This window comes from Aspergillus uvarum (genome assembly GCF_003184745.1).
Source record: "Aspergillus uvarum CBS 121591 unplaced genomic scaffold BO82scaffold_28, whole genome shotgun sequence".
Taxonomy (NCBI): domain Eukaryota; kingdom Fungi; phylum Ascomycota; class Eurotiomycetes; order Eurotiales; family Aspergillaceae; genus Aspergillus; species Aspergillus uvarum.
In genome coordinates this window covers 359,530-376,712 of record NW_020291325.1, presented here as the reverse complement: position 1 = coordinate 376,712, position 17,183 = coordinate 359,530, and the positions used below count along the sequence as shown (strand labels likewise).

The 17,183-nt window shown below is 51.1% G+C and overlaps 6 protein-coding genes across 6 annotated transcripts; 2 read left to right on the top strand and 4 right to left on the bottom strand.

Annotated features, from left to right (window-relative positions):
• Positions 1–2,219: 2,219 nt before the first annotated feature.
• Positions 2,220–3,351, bottom strand: BO82DRAFT_82140 (uncharacterized protein). The gene is made up of 5 exons (XM_025641587.1): positions 3,023–3,351; positions 2,882–2,900; positions 2,613–2,675; positions 2,487–2,557; positions 2,220–2,433 (listed from the first exon to the last, which is right to left on the bottom strand). Exons 1-5 carry the CDS (start codon positions 3,272–3,274, stop codon positions 2,425–2,427), a joined length of 414 nt encoding a protein of 137 aa, XP_025491798.1. The 5' UTR covers positions 3,275–3,351; the 3' UTR covers positions 2,220–2,424.
• A 1,683-nt stretch (positions 3,352–5,034) lies between these two features.
• On the bottom strand, positions 5,035–6,397 carry BO82DRAFT_82125 (elongation of very long chain fatty acids protein). Its single transcript, XM_025641586.1, has 3 exons — positions 5,898–6,397; positions 5,555–5,837; positions 5,035–5,501 (listed from the first exon to the last, which is right to left on the bottom strand). Exons 1-3 carry the CDS (start codon positions 6,306–6,308, stop codon positions 5,164–5,166), a joined length of 1,032 nt encoding a protein of 343 aa, XP_025491797.1. The 5' UTR covers positions 6,309–6,397; the 3' UTR covers positions 5,035–5,163.
• A 1,640-nt stretch (positions 6,398–8,037) lies between these two features.
• BO82DRAFT_82043 (cytochrome c oxidase subunit VI) lies at positions 8,038–9,483 on the top strand. Its single transcript, XM_025641585.1, has 4 exons — positions 8,038–8,314; positions 8,495–8,540; positions 8,687–8,804; positions 8,910–9,483. The coding sequence occupies exons 1-4, from the start codon at positions 8,121–8,123 to the stop codon at positions 9,026–9,028; spliced, it is 477 nt and encodes a 158-aa protein (XP_025491796.1). The 5' UTR covers positions 8,038–8,120; the 3' UTR covers positions 9,029–9,483.
• Positions 9,484–10,038: 555 nt separating this feature from the next.
• On the bottom strand, positions 10,039–11,443 carry BO82DRAFT_374779 (glycosyltransferase family 15 protein; the record flags this gene model as incomplete). Its single annotated transcript, XM_025637439.1, has 4 exons — positions 10,039–10,195; positions 10,260–10,878; positions 10,938–11,201; positions 11,284–11,443. The coding sequence occupies 4 exons, from the start codon at positions 11,441–11,443 to the stop codon at positions 10,039–10,041; spliced, it is 1,200 nt and encodes a 399-aa protein (XP_025491795.1).
• A 270-nt stretch (positions 11,444–11,713) lies between these two features.
• On the top strand, positions 11,714–14,879 carry BO82DRAFT_354598 (putative gamma-tubulin complex component GCP5). Its single transcript, XM_025635242.1, has 2 exons — positions 11,714–11,910; positions 11,968–14,879. Exons 1-2 carry the CDS (start codon positions 11,839–11,841, stop codon positions 14,596–14,598), a joined length of 2,703 nt encoding a protein of 900 aa, XP_025491794.1. The 5' UTR covers positions 11,714–11,838; the 3' UTR covers positions 14,599–14,879.
• BO82DRAFT_374777 (flavin-containing monooxygenase) lies at positions 14,757–17,112 on the bottom strand (the record flags this gene model as incomplete). Its single annotated transcript, XM_025637438.1, has 10 exons — positions 14,757–14,920; positions 15,025–15,211; positions 15,271–15,336; positions 15,430–15,521; positions 15,587–15,625; positions 15,694–15,747; positions 15,838–15,934; positions 15,983–16,171; positions 16,304–16,359; positions 16,443–17,112. 10 exons carry the CDS (start codon positions 17,110–17,112, stop codon positions 14,757–14,759), a joined length of 1,614 nt encoding a protein of 537 aa, XP_025491793.1.
• Between the last annotated feature and the right edge of the window lie 71 nt (positions 17,113–17,183).

Below are 17,183 nucleotides of genomic sequence, written 5' to 3'. Positions count from 1 at the left end.
CGCCTAACTTATATGCAGTCTACTATAAGCTAGGCTCTGTAATAGGGAAAGGTTGACCATGCACGGGATACTGCATTCATCGCGGTATGCAAACCTTTTCGATCTCTCGTTTACAATCAGTAAGACAAAGTGAACGCACGGACAGATGACTGCGGCGTAGGAACAATAATACCTTACCATTCTAGCCCGCTCACCAATTTAACCGAGATCTCAGGGACATGGGCTGAACCTCGCTTATTGTTAGACAAAAAGACTATTGGAAAGCCTTTGAACCTTCAGCTTTGAAAAAATAGAGTTGCCGCAAGCCACATTCCGGTCGACGCATCTGGTGATTGGTTGGAGCGGGAAAGCGATCGATCTTGGATAGGTAAGTGCCCGTCCGGGATTTCGTAGTGAGGAGTTGTTCCCGGTAAGTCAAGCCGAAGCCCTTGCAACCGAGATGCGCGAGTCAGGGCGGAATGTGGATGTATTGGGATTCTCGGTAAACTACTAGGTAGGCAACAAGACAGCGGCAGCGATCGATGAGATTTGTTGGGACTATGTGGAAGGTGGGTGATGGGTGATCCACGGGAAGGTGGGAGGGCCCGGCGGTTGTTCTCGGATCGAGATGGAGACGACCGCGTGCATGATTCAGGGCGGGAGGGGTTCGGCAGTTGGTGGGAGCAGGCACTAGAGATGTCAACTTCCCCTGCGGTAGTTGTTGGGGCGAAGGGTGTTTGTAAGCGAGATGACCGATGTTTCAACTTCTGTTGGTGCTTGTTACTCGTATGGTTTGTTGGGAGAAGAGGGTTCAATTGGACCATTCGTAGTTATGCGAAGTAAAGCTTGGTGTAGTGCTGAAGGAACCTGGTCATCTTCGGGCTCGTGCTGCTGGTGCATCTGCCGAAGGATACGGAGTATATAATTCCCTAGTTTGGGTCCCCTGCGACTGCACTGCTGGGCTTTTCCATCCTTCCGTTTTCTCTTTGTCTTCTTCCCATCCAGCCTACTGTTCTTGCTGATTCCGTCCTTGGTCAATAACTCGCTCCTTGAGTTCAACTTCCTTCTTTTGTCCGTGATGCCCATCGCAGCTTGACCCCTCTGTACTGTACATGCTTGTGGATGAAGCATAGCACGAGAAATTGGAAACAGCATACTGCATGAAGACTGGAAAAGACGAAACATCTTCGGTCAGACACATGCTAAGCTTCTTCAGGATAATACCAGAGACTTAGTTGGTGTCACAGCACTAGGAAGATGCCTTGTCTTGAATACCACTGATATATAGCACCCTACCACGGCCAGCAATTCCACACGAAGAACTACCGATCGCCGTCGCGGCACACGTACGTATCTCCGACGACCGACGCACGGTGAAGGTCGGATACAGCAGGCGAGTAGCTTGCTCTCGCCTCGCGATATCTCGCCATGACTGCGCCATGCTTCACTCCGTAGCTGCTCAAGAGGAGGGCTGCTCGAGACGGGGATTGCTCGAGGCGAGGTTCGTCCATCACCATCTAGCACCTCTCCAGAGTAGTGTAAAGGGAAGAAGGCAAACGAGGGGGGGGGTTTATACTCCGCCATCACATGACACCCACCCCGCGACTGACCAGTAGCAAGGCCACTGCGCTGCTGAGTGCACAGCCGCATAGGGAAAGAGCGGGCTCAGCAGGGCGACGCATGGCCCGGCATAGGCGAGCGGCGCGAAATGGACTTGCGGTGGGAGCGGACATATGCACCAGAGCTCGCCGCGCTGCTAAGCATACCCCGCGACGTCCCGATAATTGACAAGGATATTCCTCACGCTTGTAGACCCGTGGTGAATGGCGAGAGAACGACGATGCCGGTGTAGCCATGAAAGTGCCGGAGGATGAGACCGGACGGGCCCAGAGGATGGGGAGGTTGAGCCATTCGTCCGCTGCGTCGGGATCGAGATATTTGCCCCGGTGTAGCGCCAGAAATAATATGGTGTTTCAACATGATCTAAGCTTGGACGCTGTACAAACATCTGATATGCAAGTTGATCGCTGGCGATAGGCTCATAGCGATGGCGCCGGTAGAGGAGGTTATACTTCCGGCATGCACTACTTCTCCTGGGATATAATTGCAATATTAATCTCTGTCCTTCTGCGGCGCAGGGATTGGAACTTCCTTCACAGAGGAACTGCTTAGTCAAGCCTCTACTTCCAGCAATCCTAGATTGATGATACAAGGGTACGGCACAGGAACAGACCATGATAAGCAATTTATATATAATTCATATTCTCGACAAAACATAACCGATTCAGGCCTCTGCATTCGCATTTACAGTACAGGAAAACCTCGAAAGGGAGAAAAACCTATACTAAGGCCATATCGCCGCCCTTCGCATTCGATTCACCCATCGTCGGAGCTTTCATCGTCGAGGAAATCTCCGGCCCCCGAATGGTGTCGTTCGGGCATTCTTCAGCACATCTGACCCTGATGTTATTGACGGATTATGTGATTCCAGATGGGCAGGCACTCACCAGCATCACAGGTCCGAGGCAGAAGTTCCAGTAGCAGGAGGCTCCTAGGGCTGGATGCTTCAACTTACCGACTATCAAGTCCCGTGAGTACGAGTCAAATCAAACGTTTGAAGAGGCAACACTTACCATTGCTTAATGAAGTGGGACAGTACCGTTGAATCCGGGAATGGGAGGTAGTGAGGATGTTCCCTTTTGGGTTCACGTAGACTTTAGCATCAAGTCGATCCGATATCAAACCAAACTGACTCAGAAGAATGAAGCACTTACATTCTGTACGTTGGTTAGGATTGGGTGTCCGATGTTTAGAAACGGTCAGTAGATAGCTATAAGAAGAGCTCAACTCACAATCTGCGAAAGTTAGTATTTCCCTTCTGGATTGCAGAGATCGTAGGCACAACTCACCGGACCAGTAGGCTTCGAGTAGCACCTTGGGTCAGCATGCATCACCACGTCTCACTTTGAAGTTCCGCGTTACTTACAGGCTGTATGTCATTATTAGCAAACCATCAGACATCGCAGAAGAAGAGGATACTCACAGGGAAGAATCGCTTCGCCGGCGCAGGGTTGGTGCACTCGGTGGCCTGCACGAGTCTCGCACCGTACAGAAGCTGCTGAGCAGCCTGGACCCCTTCCGAGTTGGTACCGTTGGCCGTGCTCACCCCCTGCTGAAGAGTGGCGATCTGCTGTTCGAGCTGAGTGCAGTTGACGCCACCATTGATGGGGACCGCATAGGTGGCAGACGCGAAAATGGCCACGAGGGCAGCAGAGACGCAAGACAGGAAGCGCATCGTGACTGATGTGACTGAGGCGGTGCTGGAGTTGCAAGATGTATCTGGGACGACGAGTTGAAGTAGTGATAATCACGCTGTTGCTTTTGTGTTCTGGAGAAGAATCGACTCGAGGATTCAGGTGCCCTTTTATGTCTTTCTGGAGCACTTTGGAGGGGCTTGGATCTGCGCCTGAGATTTCTCTCACTAAATGCCGAGAAAGAGGAATCGGAGTTCATGATCTAACATCATGCTTGGTTCGAGTACGCTACAGAACGCTGACCATGGAGATCTTGGGATGTTTGTTTTTCGTTGATCGACAAGCTATGGTGACATTGCGAAGGAAGTTGGGCAGGACGATTCGGATGAATCCATGAACGTCGGCATTGCGCCATGGTAAAGATAAACCCACCGGGCAGGACGCGTACGCCACAATGCTTATCGGTAGATAATTCCCTAAAGCTCGCTGGGCGATCATCGTATGTCAACAATAGCTAGGTATGAAGGCATAGTTGCAGCTGAACATTCGGAACCTAAGCTGAGCGACGATTTTCTCTTGATGGCCGTCACGTTGCATGAACTATCGGCAGCGCGGGCGATCATCGTTCATAGCGGGGAAGGAACCGGAGTAAAACATGGATATCTCACGAACCATGGTATTGTCTTCGATGCTATTAGTACGTGAGGTGATAGCACACGGTCATGGCAGGTTGTACCGTGCACAGTACAACAACGTGCATGGTCTCCAAAAAGACCCTCGTCTCTGAGAGTGTCCGCTAAATCCGAATCTGAAGCATCAAACCTACAACAGGCTCTCCGTCGATTCACTACAAAGCAAGTACTTCTTACCAGGCTCAAAATTCCCGGAGTCGTCTTCATTGTAGTGTGAGCCAAGAGACTTTCGGTCTTTTCACCGTCTACCTCACTACGTCAGTTGTGGTTCCCCGGCTCGGAGTAACTCGTATGCTTGCGCACATGTCGATTGTGACTACAAAAGCAATGAAAAGACTTTGTCTCTTTGGGGCAGCAGCTCGACAACTCAGTTGCATTGTAGCACGGCAGGCAGCAAAGTGGACGGTTGTTGCTGACTGTAAATCCCTAGCGTTATCTCACCTCGGGCTGACGCCGGGACTCGTTGCGTATTTCGTTCGACCCCAGAAATTCATCGTGTACCAGACAGTTCGCTCTGGATGGTACCAGCAACCACAGGCTCCATGCTGATACTCACATTTCAGACCTCAAAAGGTACACAATTGGAATCCCGGATAAAAAGCCCAAAGTCAGCAAGGTAAACAGAACAGAAGTTTATGAAAACCAATTGCACATTTCAAAATTAGTGAAGTCCGAAAGGTATTCAATTATATACAGGTAAGGAGCAATGACAAGAAAAACACATAACCATGATTACATTTATGTTGACCTCCCGTTTATAGACGATTCAAAAAAAGGCATATGTCGAGACTCCGCAGCCAGCGGAGCGAAGGCGACGGGATCAAGCAAAATAAAGCATGTAGAATACAAGCTGAAATAGCCAAGTCGTGGTCTTTGCTCGGCTGATTCCAAGAAGAAGAAGGGTAAAAAGCCTTTTCCCAAGCGAACATATCTCTGAATTAGCTCTGCACCACCTCTGCAAAGCGGCAAGGCCACATGCATAAGCTGGTCGAAAAGCAAAGACGACCATTATCATCAAGGTCATTCATTAAATAGTTGTAAGTGTTGGCCTCCGAGTATGGGACCCGGCTTCAGAAATGGTTGGTTGTTAGCTCGCTCATGCTCGGCCGAAGGCGATGCGCGAAGATTGACTGTGAAAGCGAAGGGAGAACTAATCTGCGCTTCGAAGCCGATTTGTCAAACGGGTCATCGAAGAAGTGAAGATATGTACCCCTGAGACCGTCTCACCACTCGTGCACTTAGGCCTTGCGGGAGCGGGTAACAGGGCCGTTGGAGCGTCCGGTGGACACAGCGGCACCGTTCGACTTGGCCTGTCCGTTGGGAGTGGAAGGAGCAGAGACCTCGAACTTGGCCATGTCGATAACAGCCTGTCTGCCGGTGTTGCGACGAGGACGGCCAGTCTTGGCAGCCTTGTTGTAGGTAGCGACGTAGAAAGAGATGAACAAGAACAGGTAAGAAGTGATGACGGCGATTCCGGAGAAAGCGGCGAATTCCTCTCCGGCGCACTTGCCCATGTTGGGAGCCCAGGGGAAGTAGGTCGAGGAGAAATAGGTGTAGGAGGCGAAGTAGATAAATCCTAAACGACGGTCAGTTGGGTTTCAGGAAATCGGTTATGAGACAGCGACTTACCAAGATCGATGACGAACTGAATAATCTGGAGGCGGGTGATCCACTCCTTCCACCAGATACGGATACCACGAGCGCTCTGGAAGTAGTACCAGTACATAACAACGTGAACCAAGAGGTTGATGTCAATGACCACCCACTGGACAGCGGTCAAGCCAATGAGCTGGGTATAGCAGAGAAGAGCGGTGGCACCGTGGTGGTAAGTGTGAAGGAAGGTCAACGGCTTCTTCTTGAGGAAGAGGAAGACAGTGTCGAGAAGCTCAAGGTACTTGGTCAGGTAGTTAAGCTAAGCGCGAACGAGCGGGTTAGTTTCGGCCACCTGATGTGAAACTGTTGCGAAACTCACGTAGTACAGAACGACCAGAGGCTGTGTAAGTCCACCCTCGTGCGTGCAGATAGTGTAGAAAATGCCGTGTCTCCAGATGGTAGGAAGAAGTTGTTCGATAAACAAGGCCAAGAGTGTTGCGCTGATCGCAGTTAGGTAGAAGTTGTGGATCATGAACAGCGCGTTGAGCTTGAAAGCAGGACGGTTCTTCATGAACGCGCGACCACCAAAAATGATAACATAGTAAGCCACAAGCATCACAGCAGTCTCCTTGAAGGTAGACATGGGTGTGACGCCCTCAACAAAGCGGAAATCGCTGGCGGGATATCCCACAACAAGCTCGAAGGCCTTGTCGAAAATAGGCCATAGGTGGATGCCAAACGGCCGGTCAATGGTTGGCCTGGGCAGGCTCTGAAGAAGTTCGGCGGCCATGGTGAGCGATTGACCAAGATCCTAATCACTTGAGGGTGTGGACGAATTGAAGAAGGTCCCGGAGAGCGAAAGACCTCGAATTTCTTCTTCTTCCTCTCCCAAAACTGCTGACAGGCCGGTTGGAGGTGCGAGCAGAGAATGGGGTAAGAAAAAGGGAAGAGAATGAGAGGAGGGGGGAGTTAAGAGAAAACGCGGCGATTCAAAGGATAAGAAAGAGGGAAAGTAAAGGAAGAAGAATACGGAAGAAGAGAAATGAAGAGGGAACGGACAAGGTGGAGCAGCAGGAGGACTTGGTATCTCTTTTGACTGCCTGTTCGCAAGGAGAATCCATCCATCCTTCAGCGTGTCTTCTTTTTTGGACTCCGGCGCGTCCGCTGCGGCTGAAAATAGACTAGCGCAACCTCGGCCACTGGGAAAAAAAAGGGGGCGCCCGCTTAGGGCCCGACGATCATGTGCCTTCCGAGTTCCCGGTTCGCCAGCTGGTCCTGATTTTGGTGCCCTTGTTGCGCTGTTTGCGGCTGGCAGGCCTCGTTGGAGGTAGCAAGAGATAACTTCGTTTTGTGAAGAGGTTGGAGAGCTACCTAGTACTGAGGATAACTTTTGAGAGTCACTTCCTCCGATTTCATGTTACGTCAAGGTCACCAAAGTTACCTACCTAATTCACAAGATGTAATTGGTTGTCATAACGACTTACATAGGGAAGCGGCCACTAACCCCGGCCCATCATGATGAATCTTCACATGTCCTGCTGACTGACCATCGAAATGGTGTCAATAACTATACCACCTGAGGTGGTAAATTATGATTAGATTACTGGGTACTATCCTAACATTGCCAATGTCTCAATAGATACGAGTTCCGAATCAAGAGATCCTGGTAGCCTCTTGAAACATAATCTCCATGCAAATTCGCCAGGGTTATGCTAAGGGTTCTATGTTGCTGTATACCTCTGATTCAGAACTCAACGAGCTGGTAATTTATCACTCACTGTTTACTCATGAAACATGTTGCTGGTCAGTGCCAGGGCCCAGATATTAGTCAACAAGATCCGTGGGGAATATTTCCGATCACCGATCGGATTTCTACGATTTGCTTCTCGAACACATTGCTGCGCGGGGTACTTTGACAGGTAATTCTTGAGAGCCCAGCTGATGGAAATCGCCCGGTGGATATATATTACAAAGACACGGTTTCGCAGGACGAGGATTTGAAGACCCAATGACTGGCCTAGACCTGGACTAGAAATTGAGATGACCGACCGTCGATCATAATTGTCAGTCTCTCAGCGGCAGTAGGCAAGGGATTCCATGGAAAGGACGTGGAAAGCTGAACTGGACTGGCCGCAAGCTATCATCACCGGTTGTTGCCAGTCTCAGATCAGGCTTGCACAATCTCTGCCTGAGGTGGTACTGGTAATCTCCGGGGCAAGGGTGCGGATCTCGATGCCGCTCACGGGATCTGGGCCAAATATGAGCCAATTGAAAACTATAAGCTGCGTACCGCCTATGCTCCAATCACAACTGGCAGATAGAAAGCAGAACTCGGGGCATACCCGTAGCAGTGGCCTGAGGCATCGGAAAGCCTCGGGTTGGGCGGGAGCCGCAAAGGAAAAGCTGGCGATTATCAATGACGGACGACCACTGTAGGGCGGATACTCTGAATGCCTGAGGCACCAACAACCTCACACCACCCGCAAAATCCTAGTGCAGCCCGGCTTAACCTCTGACTTCGACTTCGTCAACACCTCGCCCGTCTTGCTCTCCCCTCACTCACCCCCAATCCGTCCACCTCCACCACCACCTTCCTCCCACCATGTCGCCAATCTCCGTCTTCCGTGTCGCAAGCCGCGCCGTCCGTCCCTCCGGCTTCATCAGAGCCGCTCAATTGCCCCGGGCCCGCGTGCAGTTCCCCATCGCTCAGGCTATCAGCCGCCCCAGCTTCAGCACCTCCGCTCAGCGCTACTCTGGCCACCACGAGGACGAGACTTTCGAGGAGTTCTCTGACAGGTATGCAATCATAATTTGCCGAGCCATTGGAGACAGATGCAAGCCCGTTGGTCCGGACTCGGTCGCAACGTGCAGCCGAACCCGAGAAGCCCGGCCCCTTCTGATGCCTTGACTATGGCAATACCTCGCTCTTTACTTCAAACCCGTCAACAACCTCACCTCTAACCCACCTGTCGATAGATTCGAGAAGGAATTCGACGGTGTCCAGGATGTCTTCGAGCTTCAGGTAAGCCGATGCCTTCCCTGCTCGCGTCACCCACTCGCATCCCCAGCCTTGATAATCAGCCAAGCTGCTATTGGGCGGATTGCTGGGCGCTTCTCGCTCGAACCTATATCAGCCCGGGCTAACATTTTCAATTCTTTCGAACACAGCGCAACCTGAACAACTGCTTCGCCTACGATCTCGTCCCCTCCGTTGAGGTCCTCACCGCCGCTCTCAAGGCTGCCCGTCGTGTCAACGACTTCCCCACTGCCGTCCGTGTCTTCGAGGGTGCGATAACCTCCTCTTCAATCCTCCCAATTGACTCTTCCTGTCCCTACCGTCCGCACATTTCACAAGAAGATACTAATCCCTTTCGTTTGGCGTTCAAAATAGGCATCAAGGCCAAGGCCGAGACCAAGGAACAGTACAAGCAATACCTCGAGGCTCTTGAGTCGCTCCGCCTGGAGCTGGGTGTTCCTCTCCGTGAGGAGCTCTACCCCGAGGAGCAGTAAACGCAGAACCTCAACCCTCTGTGTCCGGAATTCACCCGTCTCGTCGTTTTATCTTTTTTTCATGTTGTCAGTCAGTTAAAGATAAGGAACGCTGTATACATACTCTAGAAGTGCAGTTGGAATGAAGTCGCTGAATTGTCCCGGTGTGGTGTGGTGTGTGTATTTTTTCTATAAACGAAGAAAAGAAGACGGACCTCACATGGCTGCGTTCCGGCGTCCTGGCTGTCGTGGGGAATGGGGGTGAATTGGAGGGTACACGCGTGCTTTTCTATACCAGTGCTGCTTTTTGAATCCTGTGAGCATTTGCTTGTTACTCTGTTTTATTGAGGGGGTAAAGTGCGAAAATCGAAGACGATGTTCTTGTTCTACTGTTATTGCTCTGTGCAATGCGATTGTGGGCAGCCTTTATGGATAGGAATCTGGTAAGTCTTTAAGTCATTTATCCCTTGATTTCATGGTGGGCTTCTACAAGAAAATACAAGCGTAGCGACCGGAAAATTCATACACTTCGAAAGCTTCCGCTTCCAGAGCTTCATCAATGACATGGGACATTGAAAATAATGTTAATAGGTACAGTAAATGCCAGTCCGGAGATGCCTAAAAGAAACGCATGACACACCGGATACAACCAACCCCGAGAAGCAGCAATGGAGAGAAACGAATCCCTGGGTAACGCCCCCCAAAGTTCAGGATGAATTTTGAGCAATTTCTTCAACAAGACTGGGTATGTAATGGTGGTAGAACATGTAAGCTGTGGCAACCGTGCGCACTAAAATCCTGTACATATAATTGATCGCAAGGCTCGGACGGCATAGATTACCGAGTGCAAAGAACAGACACCCTTGATTGAGTGTGTAAACGAATTGTTATGTGGTAGGACCAGAGATACCTGTCTCTTATCTCCATGTACCTCATGCGGAATGTTCGTATATATTGAGATAGAGGAGCACCTGCCGTCTGCACCAGATAATAAAGTGTAAACGAAGTCGTATCATGTCGTGCCGTATCTTCTAGTGGGTTCCGACATGCTGAAAATAGCTGGGTCGGCAATCCTCCTTGGCCAGCCAGGGCTCACCGGCGTAGAACTTGGCCGGGGTGCAGCCGGAACACTTGGGGGAGGTGGGGCAGTTGTAATAGGGGATGTGGTTGTAACCGATGTCTCGGAACCTAAGCATTGTGAGTTAGAGATTATCATGGATGCTGTGGACACAATGCGAGGCCATCGACTCACCAATGGACCTTATTCTTATCGGCGAAGAGACCCAGGCCGATAGAATGCACCGGAGCATCACCCCAGCGCTCGTAGTAAAAGCCACCCGCCCGGTCCAGGTGCTCAAAGTAGGCAGAGTACTGCTCGCCTCTGAAAAACTCCATATCGCCAATTTCGAAGTTGGACCAGAAGTGGCAGGTCGAGTATCCATTGGCAGCCTCCGTGTGCTCGGGTCGGAGCTGATCATCGGTGAGCCAGTTCATCATATTGTTCTTGTTCAGGTAGGTCGGGTTTGCAGCGAGGAACTTCTTGGTCTCGGGCCAGAGCGATGGTATACTCTCGGGAGCATCGAAAAGGTTGATCGTGAAGCCGTAGGTGAGGTTCCGATCCTCCATGTAGCGGAAGACGTCGTAGTCAACGTCGCAAAAGAACTTGACCTTGGGTTCAACACGCCAGTAGTACCGATATTTCTGGAGGGCGGGGTGTTGGTAGAACAAGCCGCTGTTCCAGCGGCACATCTGGTGATACGAGATCTTGTCACTGTACTGAATTCCCTTCTCCTTCAACACTTCGGCGGACTCGCGGAATAGGTCCATATCGATCCACTCAGGGACCTCCCAGTGTTCCTTCGGCACTTGCTCTTCATGTCGACGTCAGAGACTTGTGGTTACAATGCCTAGGTCAATCAGCGGGACATACCGTAGTAGCATTTTGCCTTGGTTTCCGCCTGCGTCAGCTTCTTGAATTCTTCGGTGAAGGGCTGGTCGTTGAAGAAAATCCAGGGATAATTGAATTTGCTATTCCAGGTGCGTTCAAGATCGCGAATGGTCGGGATCAATTCGTGGAGTTCTTCATTTCGGACAAGAGAGATGAGGGCCGCGTTGGTACGGGGAGATTTCGAATTGCCGGGACTATAGTCGCCGTCGGTCACACGCCACAATTTACCCTCTGGCTCGCCAGTTGCTATTGAGGAAGGGAAAAGGGCATATTAGTAGGAGATAGACAAGGCGAAAGAATTGAAGGCGTTGAAACTGCGTAGACGTACGATCTTTGAGAGGATCGGAGGTGATACCCTCGTATGGTGTTGATGATGACGACGACCCCTTACTGATCAAGGTGGGTGTTTTGTTCATTTGGAAGATGAGGAAGAGGACGAGGATGATGCATGATGCAGCCAGCATCCGGATGGGTCTTGCGACAGCCATTGTGCCGGTCTGCAAAATCCCCACGAAAGGTGAAATGGAGGGGAAAGTGAGCAACAGGGGAGAATTGAGGTCGCAGGGGAGACTTGTCGCTACTTAATCAACTTATCGCCGCCTCTCGCCGCGAGACTCTCTTCCCTTCCAGACGGTCTCTCGTTCCAGTTTCCGCAACACCTAGCCGCTATTCCTCAACGGGACTAGCGTGGATCTGTCCCGATCAATCATCTCTGCCGCTCGGTCGCTGACCTGCACCACTTCATCAGCGCCGCGTAACCAACTCAACGGCCTTGATGAAACCACAAAGCGATGGAGAGCGCTCCTTTTCGTCTTTTCCTTAGTGGCTGTGCTGATATTCATAGATAAGGCGCTCAGGCTCGCTCATCTATGTTGTGCCCGCCATGGCTGCTACGGCCAACGTGAGCGCTCTACTAGAAAAGCTAATTGAGGCCGTCGCAAAGGCTGACGCAAAGGCATTTGGTTCAAGCCCACTTTTACTTCAAGGGTGGGTGCTAACATGTCTTGTTTAGGACATACCGCGCTTTGCTGCCCTCAAGCGTCGCGCGGAGGACACAGTCAAAGCTGGTGCTCATGGCCGTACAGATCAATTTGCGGTTGCCAACCACTTGGATGGACTGCAGGAGAAATTCCAAGTCCTCAACAAAGACGAGCTTGCAGATGCACTCCATGACAGGCTGCTAGAGCTCAATGAGCACCGTAGCTCCTGGGCCCCAGAATTTCTTTCTCTGCTGCTGGAGCTTGCGGATCGTCCGGCTCAGTATTCACGACTGGACCGAATCCCAAAGCCGAAACTTCAGGAGGAGGCCGCACCGCTCACTTGGTCTGATTTAGATGCAGCCGGGTCAGCATTTTGTGAAGAGGATATTTGGGAAGCTGTAGACTACGGAGCTGTTTCTTCCGATGAGGAGATCGCATCTGTTTCCCTGTCAACTGACACCTACCGCTCGCGGCGACCTCAGACTTCCATAGCTCCAGAAGAAGACTATGTGATTCCAGATGCTGATTTAACATCTGATGATGACGAAGAACTGGTAAAGTCGATCAAGCAGGCACAATTCTGGACAAGAAACACCCAGTCCGATGGGGATCACGAAGTAATATCTTGCGCCCTGACGGAACTTGAGGTTATCCGGGAAACAATCTTCATGCTGCAAGGCCTGCCTACGTCCATGTTTCGACGACCTAATGGCATTGTTGAAGTAGATCAGAACTACACTATTGCGCATTTATCGATTGGTACTCTCTCTTCGGTTCTACGATCCCTAAGTTCAGTCGGAACTCAAGTCGACATTCTCAGACTGTTCGTCAGGATGCCACAAACTATTCCTTATATGCAAACCTTCCAGCGGGAACTGGAAGGCTGTTTGAGTAATCATGACATGTTTCTTTCAAAATCACAACATCAATACCTTTCTCCAACGTCAACCGCCTCTGTTAGTCTACTGCAGCTCTATGAAGATGTGTGCCGTGAGACTAGGCTTCTCCTGATACTGTCAGACCTAGTCTCGAAGCTTGAGACAACGTCAGTGAATGCTTCCGTTCAATGTCTCGACCGTCTGTACGATGTAGTCTGCTTGACCCAAGCGACAGGTGACGATGAGGGGTTCGCGGTTCTTGCTGATCTGTTCTTTTCTTGCTTGGAGACATATGCCCGACCTATCCGTCTCTGGCTAGAAACTGGCAAACTAGAAGACGCAGCCAATGATGGATTTTTCGTCCACCACCAGCAGAAGAATGGTGATCTGCGAACCCTCTGGCATGACTGGTATATCCTTCATGCGCCCTCTAACTTCTCCTCTGTACCTCAATTTATCCAACCTATCATGCAGAAAGTTCTGATTACTGGCAAGAGCATGGTATTCCTGCGACACCTGAACGTGAGTCCGGGTGATGAAGATCGCAGAAAAACATCCGTGACAATAGAGGACGTGTGCCCTCCAGAATCCCCTTCACCTTACCTTCCTTTTTCTGTTTTGCTCGAGTCTGCCCTACAGAAGATGGTGGAAGAAAATCACACTGCTACATCTGCGTTACTGAGAAGCAAATTTGACCAACAGTGCGGGTTGTGGGAATCGCTTCAGGCTCTGGAGTATATCTACCTCTGCCGAGACATGAGCATGTCTGGCATAATCGACAGTAAAATATTTGACCTGATCGATAGAGGGAAAGCGACATGGAGCGACCGATATCTCCTTACAGAACTGGCGCAGAGTATTTTTGGTTCGATGCCTTCTATTGACCCGTCACGAATCATCGTACGATCCTCAACGGATGGACCAAACGGCGAGAAGGGCAGCAGCCGATCGATGAACATGCTTAACGCAATTTCATTTGATTACATTCTACCATGGCCTGTTGCGAACATCATCCCGAAATCCGCGATCTATGAGTACCAGCAAATTTCCAGATTTCTGATGCAGATACGCAGAGCGAAGCATGCACTTGTTAAGCAGCGCTTGCAGCATAGCAATATTTATGACAAGATACAAGATACGAGGAAAAATACGCTAAGCTATGCGCTGCGACACAACATGCTCTGGTTTCTTAACGCCATCTACAGTCACATGACAGACTTCGTCATTTCAGCAGCGACCGCGTCGCTACGCAAGGCCTTGTCTGCCGCCAGTGACATTGATGGCATGGTCGAGGCTCACTATAGATTCATGATGTCTCTGAAAGAACAATGCCTGCTGTCGGACAATCTTGTAGCTATTCACCAAGTCATTGTCGTTATTCTCGACCTTTGTGTCCGTTTTTCAGAGGTCCAGGCCACGCGCTACGGAAGCGACCAGTCTCAATTCCGGAGGACTTTGAGGAATGCAGACACTCGCAATGATCCAGTTCTGGACCGCAAGACCCGTGATCATACTGATGATGTCGATGATGACTTGAGCGACGAGGATGACGACGACTCTGATACCAACGACAATGAATCCGCTGACTCCTTTCATGAGTCGAAATATTTACAACAAATCAAAGATATCGAAGACCAGTTTGAACAGCTAGTTGCATCTGTGGCGGCTCGCCTGAAAGGCATAGGACGATTTGACGGTCCACTGAGCTGGGATATGCTGGCCGAGAAGCTTGAATGGAGGAAGGCGGGACAAGTCATGATCTCAGGACCGCTGCCAGCCTTTTGAAAGGCACGACGATGACCGTTCGTATGATTATCAAATCAGACTCAAGTGCAGTAGAACATTGCTACATTTGAAAATATTAGGGCAGCCGGGACATCATTCAGTCTATCTTTTCGAGCAGCTGCAATGAGGAGCTTCTACCCTAGGGGCTTCGCAATGGATCATGAGAGATAGAATATCACCGACGATGCCGAGTTCTCTTTTACGTGTATTCTTTGGTACGCAGGCAATGGAGTTCCATCGATGCTGGCACGGATCTGCAAAGCCACAAATCTCGAATAGAATCTAGCTTGGCCCCTCCCTCCAATATACCATAGACCAGGACCTGGCATGCATTTCGCGTTAGATCTCAACAATCGTCATAACATATATGCAAAGAAGCAGAGCAGATTGCACCTACGGCCGATTGGGACGTAAACGCCCTTCAACTTACCCTCCAATAGTCCTCCACGCGATCGTAGACGTCTTCGCCGAAGAAGGTGCGGACCGAGTCACGGAGAATCCCTGTGAACCCCGTCGCGAAGATCACAACATCCGCCGGAAGAACACTCCCGTCATCGAGAAGAAGGTCCTCTTCTGTGTACGAGACTACCGCGCTGTCGGACTTGACCTTGATCTGTTCGAAACCCAGTCAGCACGATTTACTCTTGGTTCTGCCTCTGACATGATTCCTACCTCGCCCCTGGCGATCATTGCCGATGGCCCTGTATCCATAGAATGCCCACCAAGACGCTGATTCAACTGATAGATCAGATCTCCAAACACTTCCACTCGGAACCCAGCGCGGACGAGACTTTAGAACCGCTCTGGCTCGGCCGCCGCCTGGGGATGCACGGCTGCCATGGTCATCAAACGCGCCACAGCCGTCGGGACGAGGTTCATCTCGCGATCGGAGACTTTAGTAGGAGTCACCTCGCTGAACATGCCTGGAATACCATCAGAGCAACACTCTCAGACGAAGTTGACGAAAACGGCAGCAGACGCAGCCTACCTTCCCATGCTCGCTGCAAGTATTCCCGGGGCAGAACATCTGGTGTTATCACAGCTCGTAAGCATAGAATTTAACTCATTCCCAAAGAAATTATCGGGGGAACTTACAAGTCGTACTGCGCTGCACCATGATGACACTTGAAGCTCCATATGCGACCAGGTCTTTCGCAATGTCATGGCCAATATTCCATTCGCATTCAACCACAATTCTGAAGAGACAGGTTGACGGTGTCTGTGAGCAATATGACTTACCTGTATTGGCCGAGCCAATCACCATGCTCCTTTTACCTTTCCATGTCTTCCCATTCTTGTACTTCGCCGAGTGCAGGATCTCACCTTTGAACGTCTCCTGTTAGAGATCATCAGCAGAGAGATAAGGTTCATCAGGCAGACGAACCTCGCCCGGAAATCGAGGCTTGCGAGGTGTCAACGCCGGTCCGCCTGTGGCCAGCACGACACGAGAGCAAGTGACTGACAGACGACGACTCGGCCGCTGATCATCTCCATACCGTTGAAGTCTCAGCGTCCACTTCCTCTTGTTCTCATCCCAGATTTCGGATTCCAGTTCGGTCACCGTCCAGACATTCTAGATTCCGTCAGTGGCAGTTTCCTCAATACTCAGCCCAAAGAATCCGGGGCCCGACGAACAATCCCAAACCGCTGTGACCAGGACTCTAGTCCTTCTGCCAGCTGATTCTTGGTTAGCCACTCCCCACACGAAGGGGGAAAAGTTACGCTCAAAGGGGAGATGAGACCAATTGCGAATGGTGTGTACTGTTGCCTCCGAGTTTAGCTCCGTCGTCAAACGCCAGTCCCAAAAAGCACTGAGTGCCGTACTTATTGAAAGAAAGACCTACACCTCAGCGAATTATACCTCCTCCGCCAACTATCCCCAACCCGCGCATTCCTCTCAATCACAACACACGAAACCCCCAGGGCCTTCAACCGGCCCGCCGTTCCCAACCCCGAGTGTTCCGCCCCGACGACCACACATTCAAAGTCCATATTCTCGGTGCAGCGAATCTCATGGATGTTCTGCACCCCGGGACACAGGGAATCAACATCCGCGCGCCCGTGCAGTCCCTCAAGCATCGTACACAGCATCCACACACGATACTCCTCGTCCGCGGCCCGGACCACCGACACCACCCCGGAGCAATAGGTCCCCGGGCGTGATCGGGTCTGAAAGACGAAGGGCACGTCGATCCGGCCGCATTCGGCGCTCAGGCGGATGGGCTTTGCGGTGTCGATGTGGACACAAAAGGCATGGGCTTCCCGGCTGGTGCGTAGGCGGTTGAAGACATCGCTGATGGTGGGGGCGGAGTAGATGGTTCGTAAGGTGCCGGTCAGCGCGAAAGTGTCCCGCCATACTGCGTCTTGGGTGAAGGAAGCGGGCGTGAGGTCGGTGCGCAAGAGGTCGGAGAAGAAGCCCGCGACCTTGCGGATGTCTGTATCTTCTGGGATGCCTGTTTTTGGGAGGGCACAGGGGAGATTCGGGAGGATGTCCCGGGGATTGGTTTCTGGCATTGTGCTGGTAGTTAGAGTTTGAGTGTTGGAGGAAGTAAGGTGGGCTGGCTTGAAGATATATGTACTTCGGT

Excerpts from the sequence above, each read along its gene's own strand:
- BO82DRAFT_82140 (XM_025641587.1), bottom strand. The coding sequence starts at position 3,274 with ATGCGCTTCCTGTCTTGCGTCTCTGCTGCCCTCGTGGCCATTTTCGCG. Across the intron at positions 2,558-2,612 it reads TCCCACTTCATTAAGCAATG|TCGGTAAGTTGAAGCATCCA; the intron begins GTAAGTGTTGCC and ends GGGACTTGATAG.
- BO82DRAFT_82125 (XM_025641586.1), bottom strand. The coding sequence starts at position 6,308 with ATGGCCGCCGAACTTCTTCAGAGCCTGCCCAGGCCAACCATTGACCGG. Across the intron at positions 5,838-5,897 it reads CTCTGGTCGTTCTGTACTAC|CTTAACTACCTGACCAAGTA; the intron begins GTGAGTTTCGCA and ends GTTCGCGCTTAG. Across the intron at positions 5,502-5,554 it reads TCAGTTCGTCATCGATCTTG|GATTTATCTACTTCGCCTCC; the intron begins GTAAGTCGCTGT and ends ACCGTCGTTTAG.
- BO82DRAFT_82043 (XM_025641585.1), top strand. The coding sequence starts at position 8,121 with ATGTCGCCAATCTCCGTCTTCCGTGTCGCAAGCCGCGCCGTCCGTCCC. Across the intron at positions 8,315-8,494 it reads TTCGAGGAGTTCTCTGACAG|ATTCGAGAAGGAATTCGACG; the intron begins GTATGCAATCAT and ends ACCTGTCGATAG. Across the intron at positions 8,541-8,686 it reads AGGATGTCTTCGAGCTTCAG|CGCAACCTGAACAACTGCTT; the intron begins GTAAGCCGATGC and ends TTTCGAACACAG.
- BO82DRAFT_354598 (XM_025635242.1), top strand. The coding sequence starts at position 11,839 with ATGGCTGCTACGGCCAACGTGAGCGCTCTACTAGAAAAGCTAATTGAG. Across the intron at positions 11,911-11,967 it reads TCGCAAAGGCTGACGCAAAG|GACATACCGCGCTTTGCTGC; the intron begins GCATTTGGTTCA and ends TGTCTTGTTTAG.